General features: G+C 37.3%; 1 protein-coding gene across 1 annotated transcript in view; it reads left to right on the top strand.

Moving 5' to 3' along the window:
- LOC116589954 overlaps positions 1-19,010 on the top strand; it is a 321,862-nt gene that overhangs the window by 53,360 nt on the left and 249,492 nt on the right. Inside the window, exons 2-5 of the mRNA XM_032341688.1 lie at positions 7,868-7,999; positions 9,555-9,670; positions 10,456-10,559; positions 11,955-12,059. Of these exons, the coding sequence (XP_032197579.1) occupies positions 9,661-9,670; positions 10,456-10,559; positions 11,955-12,059 (219 nt within the window). The 5' untranslated portion in view covers positions 7,868-7,999; positions 9,555-9,660. The remainder of the gene's footprint in view (positions 1-7,867; positions 8,000-9,554; positions 9,671-10,455; positions 10,560-11,954; positions 12,060-19,010) is intronic.

The following is a 19,010-nucleotide window of genomic DNA, read 5'->3' as shown; positions in this document are numbered from 1 at the left end:
GAAGAGATATCAGAGACCTCTCTCTGTGCGTGGACACAGAGGAAGAGCTATGCAAAGACATTGTGAGAAGGCAGCTGTCTAAGTCAGGAAGAGAGTTCTTACCAGAAACTAGCATTGCTGGCACCTTGATCTTGGACTTCCAGCCTCCAGAACTGTGACAAAATAAATGGATATTGTTTAAACTGCCTAGTCTGTGATTTCTTCTTATGACAGCCTGGATGACTAATATAGGACTCTTTTACAGAGAAAATTAGAAGTAGATGATTATGAATAATATGTCATATACCAGCATTTTGTAGCAGGTTAGCAAAATTGGTGAATATAACATCTCACAATTTTAAAGATATATTCTTCCTAATAGTACAGTTTCTCAGTGTGGCAAAAAAGAGTATGTTTATTTACAGACTATATCTTTAACCTTTCCGTAGCATTTAAAAATAAGAAGCCAAAGTATATATACTCTAACTTATGCTTAATAATGAATGTGTCAGCATTTGATCTTATTTAAAAATAATGTATCTATTTAATGAATATCTATTACTTAGCATCTTTAGCAAACAGATGGTAAAACTATCTTTAGGCAGACTTTATAAAATGTCATTATTATTGAAATAAATTTTCAAAATAATAACTCAATTTGATTAAATCAAATTCATTATTTTTATAATTTGAAATATTTAGTAGATACAATACTAGTAGATACAATTTGACTAGTAAATCCAGGTAAAATAAAATTTATGCTTGTATTATACTTAATGCTGATCAATCAGAAGACATGAATGTTTTTATTAAACCAAAAATAATATTATACTAGTCTTATTTACCAGAGATTTACCCAAATCACACATCTGAAAAACATTTGGGTTAGTTCCTGTACTTCTGAGAGATTTAGGTCTATTTAATTTCTGTAAGAACTTATTTTTCTCTAAGCCAATTACAATAGAGCTTTTTAAAGGGATTTTATAAATTAATTTGGTAATATCTCCAGAGTTAGAAAAAAATACAACAAACATAAACATAGAGACAGATGCAAATAGATCTCTTATGGTTTTCACTCTAAAATTTTAGCCATGAGTTAGGCATACACGGTAATGCAAAATTCACTAGTTTATGTAAGAGGCGGTTCTTGTCTTTGCCCCACTTTGTATTTTTATCCTAATTGTGTTTCTGGCAGATGGAACAAGTTGTTATATGTTCAATATGAGAGCAAAAGCTTTCCACCAATATTTACAGAGAAGATTTTTAAAGATTTTCTTTTGCCCCGACATAGCTTTTGGAGGCTGTAGACGAAAATTTTGGGTGAAGGATTGGAAAGATATCACGTAGCCATCTGGGTGTCTCCAAATTTATCTGAGTGGATAAAATATCCAGCCTGTTCCAATCAGCCCCCTTTTCTTCCTTATCAGCCTCAAATGGTTGCTTTTGGGAGTTCTTTGAGAACCTCTGATGGGGGTAAGAGACCTAAAGTTTGAATGATCTCTGTTTTTTAATTTTATAACAGGAATATTTTAGGCTAGCCATGATACTTTTTTATGTCCATTTCAATTTGGTCTTCTTATGGGTATCATTTGTTCATGATGAAAGCTCTTTGAAAATCTTTTAAATACGAAAAATTTTTCTGAATCAAAGACTCCATCATCTAACCATTGGTGTTTAGGATCTGCATAGGTAACCCCATTTCAATTGTAACTCACATCAATAAGCCATTTTATGTCTTAGTCATGAATGCACTAATGAATGAATGAGTGAAGAGGGTGCATAAGATGAAACTCTCATAATTCAAAATCACTCCCAACTATAGCTGAAAAGAAGGAACCCTAGTTTCCACTGGTGAAAGTGGCCATAGGCAGAAAGAATGGTTAGTTCCAACCGTCCCACAAAAGTAAGGCACCTCTAGTCACAGAGCTGCTTGTCTCTGATACCAGCAAGGCAATACTGAGATGGAAAGTCTCAGCACCATAAGGGCAATGGAGAAAGAGATGACAAAGGTCCTTACAGTCTGAGACCCTTTAAGATTTAGATCTAGGTGACCTTTACCAAGAGATGGTAATGGTTGGATGATAGCTTTGCTTGTGTACATCCTATCTCAGGCCCCAACCTAATGGCTGGCCACCTCTGAGCAAAGACCTGACAATTTGTACTCACTGGCTTGCAGAAAGTCAGAGAGAGTGCTCTCTCTGGTTTGAAGCCAAGCTCTCAGGACACAAAAGTGGGACTGAAGGAGAAAGTCATCTGGTTTTATTGGTGACCAACTAAATTTGTTTCAAGCAGCATTAGTCTGGAGAGAACCACAGAGTCACCAGTCTGTGTGAGGTTGGCTTGAATAACAGGCTTATGGGACCTATGCCTGTGTTTTAGCCTGTGATTCTTCTTATGACAAGCAACATTCTTAGACAGCACAACACAAAATAGCAGCACAAAAGAGAGTGACAAACAGAACACAATGGCTATTCTAGGAGATCCAAACCTAGAGTCCCAATACCCAGAGAACTGGATAAGTTTCAACCAAAATGGTTTCTCCTGTAAAATTAAATTTTGAAAAATTCCTTTTGAAAAGGTGAGAGGCTCTTGCCACCTTTGCCCAACTACACCATGAGCAGTGACCTGGGATCTGACTGCTAAGAAAGCTTACTTTGGCCAGCTTGGTCAGAGATCCCAAGAGTCGTCCCATCCTTCCTGGAGAAACTACTGGGAGGAAAGTCTTTTCCTCTACCAACTTAGGTCAAGAGTTCGAGGACCTGCAAATTAATTGATAACAGAAAGATTAATAAGAGTAAAATTTATTACTCATACATGTCAGAGTATTTTGTAGAGAGGAGCTCTCTGAATCCTTATCCTTAGGGATAAGGATTTTTTATACCAGCTTAATAAAGGGCAAGGGGTTAGGGCTTTAAATGATGGAAGGTTCTGATGAAGTTTGCTTAGATAAATTTGCTTTGAAATGTTCCAGTGTCCCAGTTCAGTCTCCCTGACTGGAAACTTCCCTGGAGTGGTGTTTGTGGGATGGGGTGGAGGTAGCAGATGACTTTAAAATCTCGGTTTGAGTCACACAGGGGAAGTTCAGATAAGATTTCTTTCTGTTTCTGTAGCTCAGGTATTTTCAGTTTGATGTCATCTTTACATCATTTTGATTGGTTGTTAGTCCCCTCATATGCAACCCTGGAGATGGTCAATATTTACCATTTAGAATGAAGGCAAGGAATGCACAGGGGAGATGTGTGGGACAGGATGGAAGAGTTATATGAAAGACTGTATGTAAAGCTGTTGAACTCTCCAGGCCCCCTCCTCCAAACTATAGGGCTGGACGGATAGCTCTGTTCAATTTCCACTCAGCTACAATGTCTGCTTCCCCAAGCAGAAGATTAGGATTCTTTTCTTGGGGGGAAAATGGCTCTAGAAATCAGATTTTCATACACTGACATTTAAGACCTTCTTTAAAAAAAAAAAAAAAAAGATTCACCCTTAATCACCTGCTGGTGAGCCCACCAAGTATAAACCCTTTCTATCATTCATAGCTTCCAATCAACCTCTGGTGCCTCAAGCTTCAAAATAGAGAGTCTGATAACCTGATGCTTGATAGAGCATAACACATATGGGAGAAAGGCTAAAAAAAGAAAACCTGAGCTAAGAGGACACAGGGGAAACTAATATTTCATAAAAAGATCTAAGAAGAAAAATGATTTGTACTTCAGTTGTTTGCATAGGGGGCTGACATCCAAGTTCTTTATAGTTACAAACTATTACAAACAGTTATATGTCAATATGGTGTTGGTTAAATTAATTCTGATATATTATTCTAATAAGTCCATATACTGTAAAAAAACAAAAAGTTTAAAGCAATTCTATATTTTTGAAAAAAAATACCATGTTGTTTGCTAATTAAAAAAATACTTGCTGCACGATTTAAACAATAGTAAGTAAACGTAATCCCATTTGTGCAAAAATATGTTTGTGTGTGACTAAAAAGTGTTGTATATGAATACATCAGACTGTCGGCAGTGGTTATATCTGGGAACACCTTGGGGGCACTTTTGACTTCCTATATTTATCCATATAGGCTTTTTTACTAGTAGCATTTATAGATTTCATAGTTAAGAAAGATTAATTTTTTTAAAAAATCAGAATATACCCAGGACACATACAGGATAACCAAGTGGCTGACTTTATTTAGCTACATGTACTTGGGAGTCAAGAATGATACTGTTTTACTAAACGGTCCCCGGCATGAATTAACCTGAAATAAAAACTCACCTTAACCAAAACTATGCTGCTTGTTAACTAAGGTTCAATAATAAAATGTGAAGTTTTGAAGTCACATTAACATTTCTTATGATGTCATCAGAAAAATTACTTTGTGATCATCTGGATTACAGATAGATTCCTGGAAACTTTATTTAGTCAAATGCAATTTCCTTGTGATCCATAAAATGTTTTCTGCGCCTTTCCATGTTCACTGGTGCTGCTGGCTTTAGAGGACTTCTTTCTTTGTAGGAATCAGGAAGATTCCTGAGGGGAGTGTGGGGGGATTTCTGGGATTTGGGGCTGGGCTGGCTTGGGCTAAACTGTCCCATGTATTGCCCGGAAGCAGGTATAGCCTAAGTCATTGTCAAGGAAACCGCTACAGTTGGCATCACAGATCCTGGCTGTGAGAAAGGAGGCTAGAAATCAGAATTCTAGAGACACTTTGTGGCTTCCAATGTCCTGAGGGAAAAAAAATCAAAACTTTTCAGCCTGAAAATCCTTGTCTACCCTACCAAGCATCTCTTCATTTGAGCCAATTTGGCCTTCTTTCAGATCCTCTGGAGGCCAAACCTTTTCACCTGTAGAGCCTCTGCTTGTTCTGTTTCTTCTAACTGAATGGCACTTGGGGGCTCCTCTATGACTGGCTTCTCTTTACCCTTTCAGGTCACAATGTCAGCTCCTCAGTGAGTCTTTTCTTAATTAATGAATGTTAGTAAGCTTCCCCATCTGCATTTCAGCTCCCTTAGGCTTCCAGCTTAGCAGTTCACATTTTGTATATATTTAGGTCCTTTTACTTTCTCTCTCTTCTCTGTTTGGATCCTATCAATCCAAAGTGAATAAGGACTTTCTTTGGGTACCACCTGCAGCTGAAGTCATCAGTGCAGCGCCCATGTCCCCTCTGCTTTACCATCACACCCTTGGCAGGCCTTCAACTGCCAGCATTTGCATTTCTTTACCTGATGACTTCTTTGGCTTCTGGAAGCTGATTTTGCCTACCTGTGCTGCTGCCTAAAATGTTAGAGAGGAAATAGCCTTCAATTAATCACTGATAGGAATTAGTATATAAATGCCCATGCTCCCTTACGCACTTGGAGTGCTGGTTATCAGAAGCATTGGTTGACTCCATAATGCTTTTTTTTTTTTTTTTTTAAATTAGCTAACTCTTTTTCCCTGTCTCACTTCACTACTCACTTGCCAGTGTCTTTTGCACCTCCCAAATAACTACTGATACTCAAATCCTTGTGTGGGGCAATGCTTCTGGCACGTGCAGATGACAGCATTTGTTGGATGGATGGATGGATGGATGGATAATAGATGAAGGGTAGGTCACGAAATGAAGTTCAAGGCTGGATAAGGTATAAGGTTTCAAACCATGAAAAAGCAAAGGTATGGTGAGCTCATTCTAACTGGAGTTAGTTGGGAGCCATGAAAACCCACATAAAGATGTGAGTATAGGCAGAGAATCTGATATGGAATTTTTGAAAAGTAAGGTTTTCTTTAGGCCCACCACCCAATTTTTGATGACATGGATGCCCAAATTATGTGCGGTTTTTACATTTATTGCTTTATTACAGTATTTATCTAAAGCATTAAAATGGGCTATGCAAGCTCATAAGTAAAGTTTGACATGATTTTTTTTTCAATTTAGATGAAGTTAATACTCTTTAAAGAGTCTCCTTTCAGAAATATCTCTGGAAGTGAGAGTTGGGCTATAAGTGAAGTCAGATGGTGAGATTTGGTCAGAGCCCTGGAAAGAAGTGATCCCAGAAAGAGACCACAGCTGTACAGGGTGGGATAACTGATTCCAGTGTGGGCAGAACTGTTAGATGTTCTTATCAGCATCATTATTGTGTTGCCGGACAAGTTCCCAGCATTAGCTAGGGGCTGACTAGGATTCCTGAATCAGAAATCATTTTGATTTTTAACAGATTATGAGCATGGAAACTTAGCTAGATAGTGAGTTTTCTGAAGGCAAGAACATCAAAGTCTGATCCCAGTGAGGTCAGTACATGGAATTTAGGTGACTTTGAATGCCTGAAAAGTATTAGCATGGTTGGGCCAGCTTGCTTTTATAATTGGTATTGTTTTCATATATAAAACAGTTGATATGGAGTAGTAAATCATTCATCACTAAGCAAAGCATTTCTCCATTTTAAAAAGGTTTTAGGGGTGCCTGGGTGGCTTAGTTGGTTAAGCGACTGATTCCTGGTTTTGGCTCGGGTCATGATCCCAGGATTGTGAGATTGAGTCCCATGCTGGGCTGTTGGGCTTCATGCTTCTGGAGTCTGCTTAAGATTCTCTCCCTCTCCCATTCCCTCCCCTTCCTTTCCTCTGTGTATCCCACATGTGTACGCTCTCTCTCCAATAAATAAATAAATACAATCTTTAAAAAAATAATTTAACTCTGACATTCCACACTGTCAGTTTTATTTAGCGCCATACATTTAAAAATTAAATTTGTATAAACTTTCTGTGAGGAAATATGAATATAATAGTGCCAGTTGAAAAACATTTGTGCTTAAACAAACATTATGTGTGAAACTGAACTAAACATGCCGATGGAAAATATGGTTCAGAAATAATTTCCAGGAAATGTTTAACTTCTTTTGTTAAATTAGACTGATTTTTTTTTCATGGATGGTAAGAATCATGCAACTGGGGACACCCAGGAGGCTCAGTTAGTTAAGTCTCCGACTGTAGTGCAGGTCATGATTCCGGAGTCTGGGGATCAAGCTTCGCACATAGGGCTCCCTGCTCAGTGGCAAGCCTGCTTCTCCCTCTCCCTCTGTTGCTCCCCCTGCTTGTGCCCTCTCTCTCTCTCTCAAATGTAAAAATAAAATCTTCTAAAGAGAAACGAAAGAAAAAAAAAAAAAAAGAAGCATGCAATTGTTTCTTTTTTTTTAATTTTAGCTACCAAAGAGGTCAGAACTTAATTCACAACTAGTTTTTTCTAAGCATAAGGTAACTCATGATATTTATATTTATCTTCTAAATGTCTCCTTATTTTTATTTTTATTATCTTTTAAAAGATTTTATTCATTTATTCATCAGAGAGAGATACACACAAGTGGGGGGAGCAGCAAGCAGAGGGAGAAGCAGGCTCCCAGCTGAGCAGAGAGTCCGATATGGGACTCCATCCCAAGTCCCTGGGATCATGACCTCTGAGCCGAAGGAAATGTTTACCAAGCATGATGCCACCCAGGCATCCCTGTCTCCTTATTTTTTTTTTTTTTAAGATTTTTAATTTATTTATTTGACAGACAGAGATCACAAGTAGGCAGAGAGACAGGCAGAGAGAGAGAGGAGGAGGAAGCAGGCCCCCCGCAGAGCAGAGAGCCCGACATGGGGCTCGATCCCAGGACCCTGGGACCATGACCCGAGCCGAAGGCAGAGGCTTTAACCCACTGCGCCACCTGTCTCCTTATTTTTAAAATTTATTCTGATTATTCTTTTTCCTGGGCCTGAATTTTTTTTTTTTATATTGACTTTATTTTTCTTTCTTACTTAATGTATTTATGTCAGTCGCCACCAGCTTTTGTGGAAAATGGAGAAATAAATGATTCATGTGTAATACACAGAGAAACAATCTACTTTTATCACATTACTACTCTTTTTTTCCCCCAAGGCCAAATGTTTGGAAGAACAGCGGTTGAATGTGGGGGAACTCCCACACCTGTATGCGCAGGTGTTCACACACACTGTCAGATTTGGAGGCAGGGCTCTGCTGGCCTCACAAGATAGGTGGTTATGAAAGAAGGTAAGGGTGCTTCCACTAGTTCCTTTTGATTACTAAAACTCAAAATTCTAGGGCTCATCTGCATCTGAAGTTTTCATCCAGTAAGTTTTAGAAAATAATTATATAATGAAGTAAAGGAGGATAAGATATACCCACCAGGAACTTTCAGAGTTAATACATACTTTCTTTCAGAGATAAGATATATCGTTATTTCACTTTAAGCCTCATTTATGTGTGAGTTATTTTGGGTTAGATGCCACTAATTTTACCTCATGGCATGAGAGACTGTTGAAAGCTGAAGATCAGAAGACTGAGAAACAAGGAATATTGTGTTGGTTTGCTAAATTTAGCACAACTTGGATCCAGGGCATCTCAGGTTGTGAACCACTCACTGACCTGCCCTTGGTTCTCCTGTAATTCTTTGAAACCTAGAGCTTCTTTAACTTTATTATGGCCTTTGAATTAGGATTAACTCAGCAGGCTGGAAGAAGAGAGAAAAAGCCAGTACAGTGCTTTCGGAGTCAAGCCTTCATATGGACTTTTTTTTTTTAATCAAAGTGTTACAATAGCTTTACAAAACATCTGAGTACCTCTTAAAGCAAATAGTTGCTCATGGATTAATTTTTATGTAAATGAATCAACTGGGTCTGAATTCAATATATTTAAAGTTCAAAGATATGGTTTAGGTTAATAAATTTATCACATCATTTCTATCACTATTATTATATCATCAAGGAAAGTTGGGAACATTTATAAATAACTGGATTTGTCATTGTATAGAAATAGCAGAACACTGGCAATAAAGGACTAAATAAAATAAGACTATAATTGTGAATATGGACATGTATATATTGTGTGTGTGTGTTTAAACTTCAGATAGATAGCCTTTTTTTTTTTTTTTTTTGGTCTGCACTCAGGAAATTTAAATCAAGTTTAAATCAGAAAATTTCCCCTGGCTCTTACTAGCTGTTTGGCCTTAGGCACATTTTTTACATTTCTTTGGGCCTTAGTGTGTAAAATTAGAAAAATAATGCCATGCATGGAACTGTGAGGATTAACTGAAAATATATTTAATATATGTGATACCATGCTTGGTACACAGTAGGTACTCAATATGTTTGTTCTTAGAGGACTTGTTTTTGAAAATGACTTTTCACTTAGCTTTTCTGTTCTCCCTCATGGGGTTTAATCATTGTTGATATTAGATTGAACCAAAGAAAGTCTGCCACCACATAGACATTCAGACTTGGGAATACAAACACGAATAAGTAAAACATGTTTTATATTTTTATTCTCAAGAACATAGTAGTTTTCTTTTTTGTTTTTGTTTTTGTTTTTTAAGCAAATGACACTGGGTCTGTTTTGTTTTTGTTTTTTAAGCTTATGACACTGGGTCTGGAGGTGAGGCAGTGTTCAGAGAATTTTGGCATCTTTGCCAAACTAATAATACTTTTGTTTGTATGTATGTATGCAAACCTGTACTTATATCCCTATTGCAGATATACACATATAAAAATATGAGATTACACTTCAAGATGGTGAAAAGTTGTGTCATAAAAAATGATATGTCTAATAGGTTCCATTTTTGAGAGAGGAGAAAGACATTGTCATATTGGGGAAAGGAAGAATGGAAGGAATGGAACTTGGACTTGGCCTTGAATAATGATCCCTTGGGCTGGGATATGAGGAAAGGTATGTGATGGGAAGAAAGTAGGTTAATACTTTGGGGATAGAGAATATATACGACATAGATCTGATGGGAAGAAAATTAGCCTGTTTGAGATATTTGTTATTTTGGTTTACTGAGAGGTCATTATTGAAGAGTGTAATCTTTTCAACTTTGTGTTTATTATTGCCTCCTTAAGGAGCTTTTGTAAGCTCTTTTATTTTATGTTTTTTAATTTTAGAGATTGTCCCCTTCCCCTCTGAAGTTTTAATACCACAGATATACTTTTATCTGTTTGTATACTGTGCTCCTTTATAGGACCCAAAACCACTGCATTAGCTAACATCTTTTCACCCCTCCCACCCAAGAACCAATTTTCATCCCCTTATGGGTGATGTCACCACTGCTAAGAAAGTGTACCATACTGGGACCCATAGCTCAGGAGCCTTTCATGTTCAGTTGAAAAGCATGTACCTTATTATCCTTCAGGATTTCATTATTCTCTTCATAATTTTGGATTTCATTCTTGATAGCTTGAGTGACCCTTTGGATAGTTTAAACCACAGGACATGGGGATCTTTCTTAATTTTCATTACCCTATACTGATTCTGAATCTCAGTTATATAATCTTGCTGGATATGTAATGAGTGATGAATGTGTTTGTGTACATGTATAGTATAAACAAACAATATATTTGTGTGTGTGTATAAATGATAGGATTTGGGTTGGAGGGAAAATGTTTTAATGGTCTCAAAATAACAGCTTTGCCTTAAAAGGAAGCATTATTGAGCTCAATTCTTGTATTTCCCAGGATTCGGAACTATACCGTGTACAGACAAGCATACAGCGCGCAGCCCATCTATAAGTGCTGCCCGGGTCGGAGCCGGTGGGACCATGAACCTGGCTGCCCACGCTGTAAGTTCTCATTCTTCCAGTTCAACACTCTGTCATGACAACTAATGGTTTCCCTGTTTTGGTCTCCAATCATACCATGCCTGTCAAGTTTTAGGCATCTTTAGAATCACCACAGATTCAGAACAACCCTTTGGACTGAAAATTCACATTTGACATGTGCAAAAAAAGCAGAAAAAGCTTTTCTGTTAAGCATTCCTAATGACAGGTCAGAACTCAGAACCCAGAAAACTGTTGCTTTATATTCTGTCTCTTTATTTAAAAGACAGTTTATTTAAAGCCAGACAGGTTACACCTTGACTTTTATCTCCCTTTTCTGTTTGCCCCTTTCCATATCATCAAATTTGTAATCCACAGTTGATTCAAAAGTCTGGAGGGAAATCACTGTACTAAATCTAAATGGGATTTCTCAACCTGTGCTTGTCATGATTAATTGCAGAACTCTGGAGGCAGTTTACTTTTTAAGATGAGGTATGCAGTTCCTTTTGCAAACCTCTGGTGAGGGTGTTCCAGAACCTTTGGAGTATGTTTGACAGCACTCAAACAGCCGCACTCATGGCATTATAGAGTTCATTCATGCCCAGAGAAATGGCTCTGTTTAGCTACTCCCTTCCCTATGTGTTTATGGTTATTGTGAAGTCACTTAAAATGCTTCAGTGTGTTGCAATCAATGCAGCACCACAGTACAACCATTCATCTCTCCTGCTATCCTGTACCCTAGGGAGTTTGTAGGCATCCTGCTTCCTTCCCCACCGTGCTTCCTGCTCTTGAAATATCTTAGTGAAGTTGCCGCAGGCTTCCCATGTTAAGTAGGCTTAGTGTTGAGTGGTGCACCAAGGGTCAGGTGTATTTGCATGCTGTGTGAGACCACTGCAGCTGGCTGGTTTAAGCTCAGTTGAAAACATCTGCCCACAATGTCATCTCGACAATGCTATAAACTCCTGGAAATTAATGACTGTGAGATGACTGCTTTATATTGTTGATGACACCTGTCATAGTCCTTTGCCTCTGGTGAATATTAGTATTTCTCACTTGACTTTTCGATTGTTTTGGTCCCATGGTCATCTTCTCCCTGGTAATTCTTTATCCTAGTGCTACCCAAACTTGGAAATGAATACAAATCACCTAGTATCAAGTTAAAATGTGGATTCTGATTCAGTAGGTCTGGGTAGAGTCTGAGAATCTGCATTGGTACAAGCTTCTAGGGCATGTGGATGATACAGAGGCCCACATGGCTTTAAACAGTAAGGCCTTAGCTTATCATGAAAACATTGTGTGATCTTGCCTTGAAATACAATTTCCAGATTGTATTTACATTAGTGACGTACTGATGAGGATTTTCTTTTTCTCCTTCAACTCCATTTGTTCTCTCACCGTCCTTGTCTACACTGGTTTTAGCTGTCTCTGCAGTGGGGACATGTTTCAATGGAAAGAGGTGCTCAGACAGTGAGGCCCAGTGGTGCTGGTGCTCAGAGGGTTTCCAAGGCCCCCACCGTCAATATGGTGAGTCGCCAACAAGACTATTTGATTAAGATTTGGAGCTGTCTGCTTTGCTTTTAGGGGCCAGCCAATTTTGTCGATTCAGACTAATGGCAGGGTTATCCCTCCAGAGACTGGAGAGCATTAAAAATGAGCCACTAAGCAAAAACCTACAACCTACAGGGTACTCAGCCTCACAAAATATGCTTTGCAGTTTAGTTTTAATTATTCACTATACGAGTTCAAAGGGTAGCAGTAAGTACAAAATAGTCTGTTTTGTAAAGGAAATGGTAGCTTAATAAGAAAACCTCATTCTGACCTCAGATGTTAAATCTTTAACAGTGCAATGGTTTGAAAGTGCTGGTACAGTATTTTTCTGTGAGGTATCTGTGGTTTGTGGATGAAGTGGGGATTAGCACAAATTCAATGTGATGTGATATTTGCTACTTTTGTGCCCTTTATTGAAAACACAACAAAACAAAAAACCCAACACTTGCTTGATTCTCAAAGTATCAAAACTTAGTAACCTAATTTTCAAGGCTGGAGCTCTATGAACTGTCAATTTTGAACACATGCATTTGAAATATTTCTTGTATGGGAAATTTTCGAAACGGCCAATGATTTCTCTTTTACTGCATCTGCCATGAGATCGGGTGCTTTCAAAAGGATTTGTTTTGACTTGATCATCTGATTCTAATCTCCAGAGAATGTGACTGCATCTGCATTTATCTCTTCAGGGAAGAAAAAAAACCAAAATAAAACCTATATTATAGAAGCTAAAGAAATAGATGTAAAAAGCTAACAAAAATATTGTAGTCATTATCTTTTGCTGATTCTTTTGCCTTTTCTTATCTGTTATTTGGATCTTTGTGAATGAAATTGGAAGGTGGCTGAGAGCTCATCACTGGTGCCCATTTTTCTCCTCTGCTCTTGGCATAAGGTTAAGGCTCACGTTTTTCATGGGTCACCTGGAAGCTATTCTTACAAATTAATCTGATACTCTTTTCTGGGCTGTTTGATTTTCTTTTTCTTTTCTTCTTTTTTCTTTCTTTCTTTCTTTTTTTTTTTTTTTTTGACGAATTTGTGAATTAATGTGAAGCTGATTCTCAACCCCAATTTATTCTTTCACTATGGAATGTTGATTCCGAAACAAGGGTTAGTGTATTCTTTGAGGTCTAGTGTATATCTTTATCTATTCTCATCATTTTTCAGAAGCTAACCGAAATTATACATTGACCCATGATAACAAGTTATTTTCCTTTAAAGAAATTGTTTCAATAACATCTGTAAAGCTGGTTTCCTCATCTTGATCAATAGCTGTGATGGGCTAATTACACATGTCATTGATTCATTAAGAATTTAAAAAATTAATTATTACTTTGTTAATTCATTTTGGTAGAACAAATCTTATAAAACATCAAATCCCTGAGGAGAAAGGTAATTAAGGAGAAATATGGTAATGATAATGACCTAGAAATTACACCTGGGTTAATTTATTCTTTATCTTCTACATCAGTACTTGATATTTTGATTATTTTAATCTCTTAACTTTTATATACCAAAGTAATGAAAATTCTTTCTGAAATTCAAGTTATATATATTTTTTTATTTTTCAATTTTGGTGATGAGAGTTCAATTTTGGTTGATGAGAGTACTGGATTATCTTAAATGTAGGCAGAATCAGTGTATTTTTTCCCACAGGTTTATTGATGTACCAGAAAGTTCTGGAAGTCATGAGAGACCAACCATACAAAATACCTTTGCAAAGTCTACATTTCATTTTTTGACATTATTGTCCAATTGTGTTTATCTTTAGATTTTGACACATTTCTTCTCTCACTGCAGAACTGCTCTGTTGAATTTAAAAAGAGAAAGGATGAATTTTGAGAGATATACAACCTGAAGTAGGAGTTTTGATGTCTCCTACATGGTATCACATTTATCCAACAAAATGAGATATCACAAAGTATGTAAATTTAAAAGGGTCTCAGGAATTTTAAAAGCTTCGTAGGAAATCAAATAATTGGGTAAATAAATGGAGACCCCAATTAAGAAAGGATGACATTAACTGAGTCTTGAAGTAGATTAAACATGAAAATCAGAAAAGAATGTTTTTTTGAAAGAATATAGTTGATAGGACATTACCCTATCAAACGGTTGAATGTAGTCTGGTGGTACTGCCTATAACTATCTCTTATTCAGCTGAATTTGCGTTCTCTTGTTTGAGTACATAATCATTGGTCTGATTGACACTAAACTTTCTCAGTATAGTATATATCACAGTGAAAGTAATTTTAATGTTTCTGAATTACATAAATAATTCAAATGATAAATTAATTCAAATTTTTAGAAATATCAAGTTATAAAACATTACCATATATACAATAAAGTAAAAATGCAGCTCTGTTGCCTTCAGGTCATTCTTTTATGTTTATTAATATTCATATACATATATGCAATTTTATGTAAAGGAGATTATATCCTATATACTGTTTGGCATGAATTCCCCTCTTTTTTTTTTTTTTTTAAACCTACTCCTTTTTTCTCCCTCTTTCTTTCCAGCTTCTCTCCTCCCCAGTAGCATCCTCTTTTATATCTTTATCTATGCTCATGTACTTATATACAAACAACTGTGTAATATTTTATGGTATAGACGTACCATACATTTTCAACCACCCATTTATTGATAAGCATTCACTTTGTTTCCAAGTTTTTGGCACAATAATATGGCACTTTTATTTCTGTGATACAGACTTCCAGAAGTAGGATTATTAGGGTCAAGAATATGTGTATTTTTAATTTTAATATATTTAAGGATCAAAATATTCATTTAAATTATTTGTAAAATGTTTTGTGGGCCATGGCACTGACTTTATAAACTTATTTGGTTGGGATGCATTAAAATCTAAATAAATGCTAATTATTTACTTATTTTTTGACATGTTAACAAATAAGGAATCACTTGTATCTTCATCCAAAACCAGAGATATGATAAAGTTTCTAGAATCAGGATTATAGTAAACATGAATTCATCTTAGGATAGGGTAATGTTGACTTTATTAGAGATATATGGAGGGGAAAAAGTCTAGAAAATGAACCAGATGGCCTATTAAAAATGGAGAAAATAACCTGGTCTTGGAGAGAGAAGGGACATGCTAATAACTGAGAGAAATGCTTGAAGTTAATAACGATTCTAAAATTACTGATCTACTTAACTCATTTGAAAAATCTGCCTCTAATAAGGAAAAATGAAGAAAATGAATTTGGACAATTAGGAAGTAATGAAGAGCTTTCTAAAATAGCTATTGATTAAAGGAATCAGAGGGAATACTTTGAAGATTTGAACACATGCAAATCGGGCTAGATAGACGGTGGCAGAATTTTCTTTCTTTTTTAATTCTCTGGATCCAGGAAGAACAACTTGGTGCTTCATTAACACATACAAATTTATACCTTTTCTCCTCATCACTTACTTATTCCATCTTCCCTGTCTCTGGTCAGAAGTCAACTTGAATTATAATGTGCCTAATGGTTGGATGCTCGGACTCTGAGGTCTTCTTGTCTCTTTTATTCATATATTAATTAATGAATTAATTAATTCTTTCAGTTAATAAATATTCATGCTCTGTGCAAGATACTGTAGATACCAAAACAAATATGGTATCTTAAGTGTGGTGGGGAATGGAGCCCAGGAAATCAGGGACTGTAATGTAGCTCACAAGTGCTATGGTGGAGTATGATTCTGTCCTAAAAGAAAAGAAGGGGAGGGTCCATCTGTCTCATGCTAGGCAGTGAGGGAAGTTTTCCCAGAAGAGTTGAAAATAAAAAAAATACAACTCATTCTTAAAGATAAACAGAACAGTGATATGAAATTGGACATAAGATATAGAGTATTTCCCAGAGACATGAAAAACACAGCAAATTTAAGAAATAGTAATACTAATACAAGGAGTTCTCTTGGCTGCAATAAGTCATGTGTGTGGGATATGGCAAAAAATGAGCTTTTTTTAGGTTCAGGGCAGCAGTTCCTTAGCTTTTCTTGCTTTAGCCAAACCAGCTATTTCAGAACTGTCCACGCAAGTGGCTAATTGATGGGGTTCTGTAGGGACTTCGCCTCCCCTAAATTTAGCATCTGAGCAGGAAGTCCAGCTGCTGGGATTTCATCGCTTCTCTCTCATTCTCCTTTTTCTTTCTTTCCTTCTTTTCTTTCTTTCTTTCTTTCATCCCTCCTTCCTTTTTTTTTTTTTTTTTAAAGATTTATTTGTTTGTTTTTGAGGGAGGGAGAGAGAGAGAGTGCACATGTGCACGTGGGTGGGGAGGGACAGAGGGAGAGGGAGAGAGAGAATCTCAAGTAGATTCTCTGCTGAGCACAGAGCCCAACATGGGGCTGGATCCTCAGGACCCCGAGATCATGACCTGAGCCCAAATCAAGAGTTGGATGCTTAACCAACTGAGCCACCCAAGTGCCCTGGGCATTTGGGATTTCTTGAGCATATAACAGTGTTCGATGTTCTTCTACTCCTGTGACAGAGTGCCCAGTGTCTTCATTACTTCAGAGTGTGATGTTTATGCTCTTTATAGATGAAGTGTTTTAGGAATGCTGTCTGGTGACATGGAAGGCCGCAGAAGTTCTGAGGTTGAGGTTGGGTCTCATCACTGACTTCTCTTGAAGAAGTCATTTTGTATCCCTGATCCTCAATGTCATCATTTGTAAAATAATAGCTCACATTTTCCTGAACGCATTTCATATACCAGATACCATTCTAAACAATTTATATGGATTAAATTATTAATCTTTACAAGTTGATGAAGTGAAGATTCTTATTTGTCCCATTTTTGTATCTGACAGAGGTATGTGATGAAACAACCAGGAAGCAAAGAGATGTGGGATCCATATCCATTTGTTCTGGCTTCAGAGCCTGTAAGCTTAACCTTCAAATTGCAGTTCCTTTATAAAAATACTTGATGTAGTTGCCTGTCTGCTAGGTTGTTATTTGTGAGAGTCACATGGGATAATGCCTGTGATCTGTAATTTGGAAAACATTATCCAAGCATTACTTCCTTTGATTGACTGAAAATTCTCTGAGTTTTTGTTTTGTTTTTTGAGAAGGAAGGGGAAGGGGTAGAGGGAGAAGGGAAGAGACAATCTTAGCAGGCTCCATGCCCAGTGTGGAGCCTGATGCAGGGCTTGATCTCACAACCATGAGATCATGACCTGAGCTGAAATCGCGAGTCAGACATTTAACTGACTGAGCCACCCAGGTGCCCTAATTATCTTAGAATCTTAGAGGAAATGCACAAAATGAAGAGGAAAAGTCTCCTGTTGCTGTTTTGTTTCCCATCCTGTGGGAAATCTGGGCAAATCTTAGGTGTTGAGTCACAGGTTTGATTTGGAGTGAACCAGTAGGTTTCTCAAGAAATCCAGTGAGTTCTTTGCATGATGTATCTGTTCTATGTGAATAGGAGGTTGAACCAAAGAATTTTCAAAATGACTTGTCTACAAGAGCATTTTGGATCTGGGAAGTGGTATAGGTTGGTATACGAGCCCCCCTGCCAATTCATATGTTGCAATCCTAACCCCCAGTAGTTCAGAATATGACTTTATTTGGAAGTAAGGTTGTTGCAGATATAGTTAGTTAAGGTGAGATTGCACTGGAATAGGGCAGTTCCCTAGTCCAGTGTGATTGGTGTCCTCATAAAAAGGGGAAATTTGTGCATAGAGGCACACACATAGGGAGAATGTCATGGGAAGATGATGAGGCTGATGCAGCTACACATGAAGGAAAGCCGAGGACTGCTAGTAAACTAGAAGCTAGAAGAGGGGCAGGAAGAGAGTTTTACTCACAGCCCTCGAACAGTGGCAACCCTGCCGACAACTCGATCTTAGACTTCTAGCTTCCCTAACTATGAGATGATAAAAGCCAGGGCCAAAGCCTCTCAGTTTGTGGCACTTTGTTATAGCAGCCCTAGCAAAGTAATATAGGAAGTTAGAAAACATTTTCTTTTTCTCCACAGCTTCATTTCAGCAGTAGGCCTACTAAAACAATGACAATGGAGAAAAAATGGCAGGGGGTTTATAAAGAGCAAATCATTCTAAGAAATCTTGATGGCCTATTTTAATTGAATTATAAAATTAGTGTGGGAAGAAGATTTAATTTGGAAAAATGCAAAGTCATTAATTGAACACACTTAATAATCTGCAGTCCTAAATGAGCATTGTAAGGCAATTGTATGAAATGGAGCAGGTTATATTATGGAGATAAATTGATATGGGTTCTTAGCATGAGCTGACAGTGTAAAATCCAGTGTCATTTTGTTTGCCACATAAAGATGCATTGCGTTAGAGCCTTAAGCCCTCAAAAAGGTTCTGGCAAGTTCATATTAAGGTGATTGCATTCTGCTTTACATAACTTCGCAGAAGATAGACAGTATTGACAGGAACTGGGACAAGTGCAGTGAAGGGATGGGTAGACCATTTATGAGGAAAATAAAGCAATAACTATCTGACATCTTCCTGTGAGCCTGCTAAAGGGGCATTCTACTCTTTGGAATCCACTTGGAAAATTTACTGCCCAGGCACTGATTTGAAAGCAGCAACTTTAAAAAAATGCTTTTACTAATACACCCTCACAGGAATGCTTTTCATGGCCAGTGTGAGTAAACATAAGATGCAATTTTAAAAAGGCTGCATGAGAATTGCCTGATACTGCAAATATGACAGTCTTAGAGGAGAATGACCCAGCACCAGTGAGGCTTATATGATTCATGCCAAAAGTTGTCCTAAGTACTTTAAGCATGTTGGCTCATTTAATACAACAGTCCTGTAAGGTAAGTGTCATGAATAGTTACGTATTAGAGATGACAGCCTTGTACGTAAAGGGAGGTTAAGCAACTTAGCTGCGATCATACATGCAGTAAATGATGGGGCCTGGGTGTGGACTCAGGCAGGATAGCTCTCCAGTTTGTCCTTTCAAC

The sequence above is a fragment of the Mustela erminea genome, chromosome 1 (genome assembly GCF_009829155.1).
Source record: "Mustela erminea isolate mMusErm1 chromosome 1, mMusErm1.Pri, whole genome shotgun sequence".
NCBI lineage: Eukaryota > Metazoa > Chordata > Mammalia > Carnivora > Mustelidae > Mustela > Mustela erminea.
This window is presented reverse-complemented; position numbering and strand designations above follow the sequence as displayed.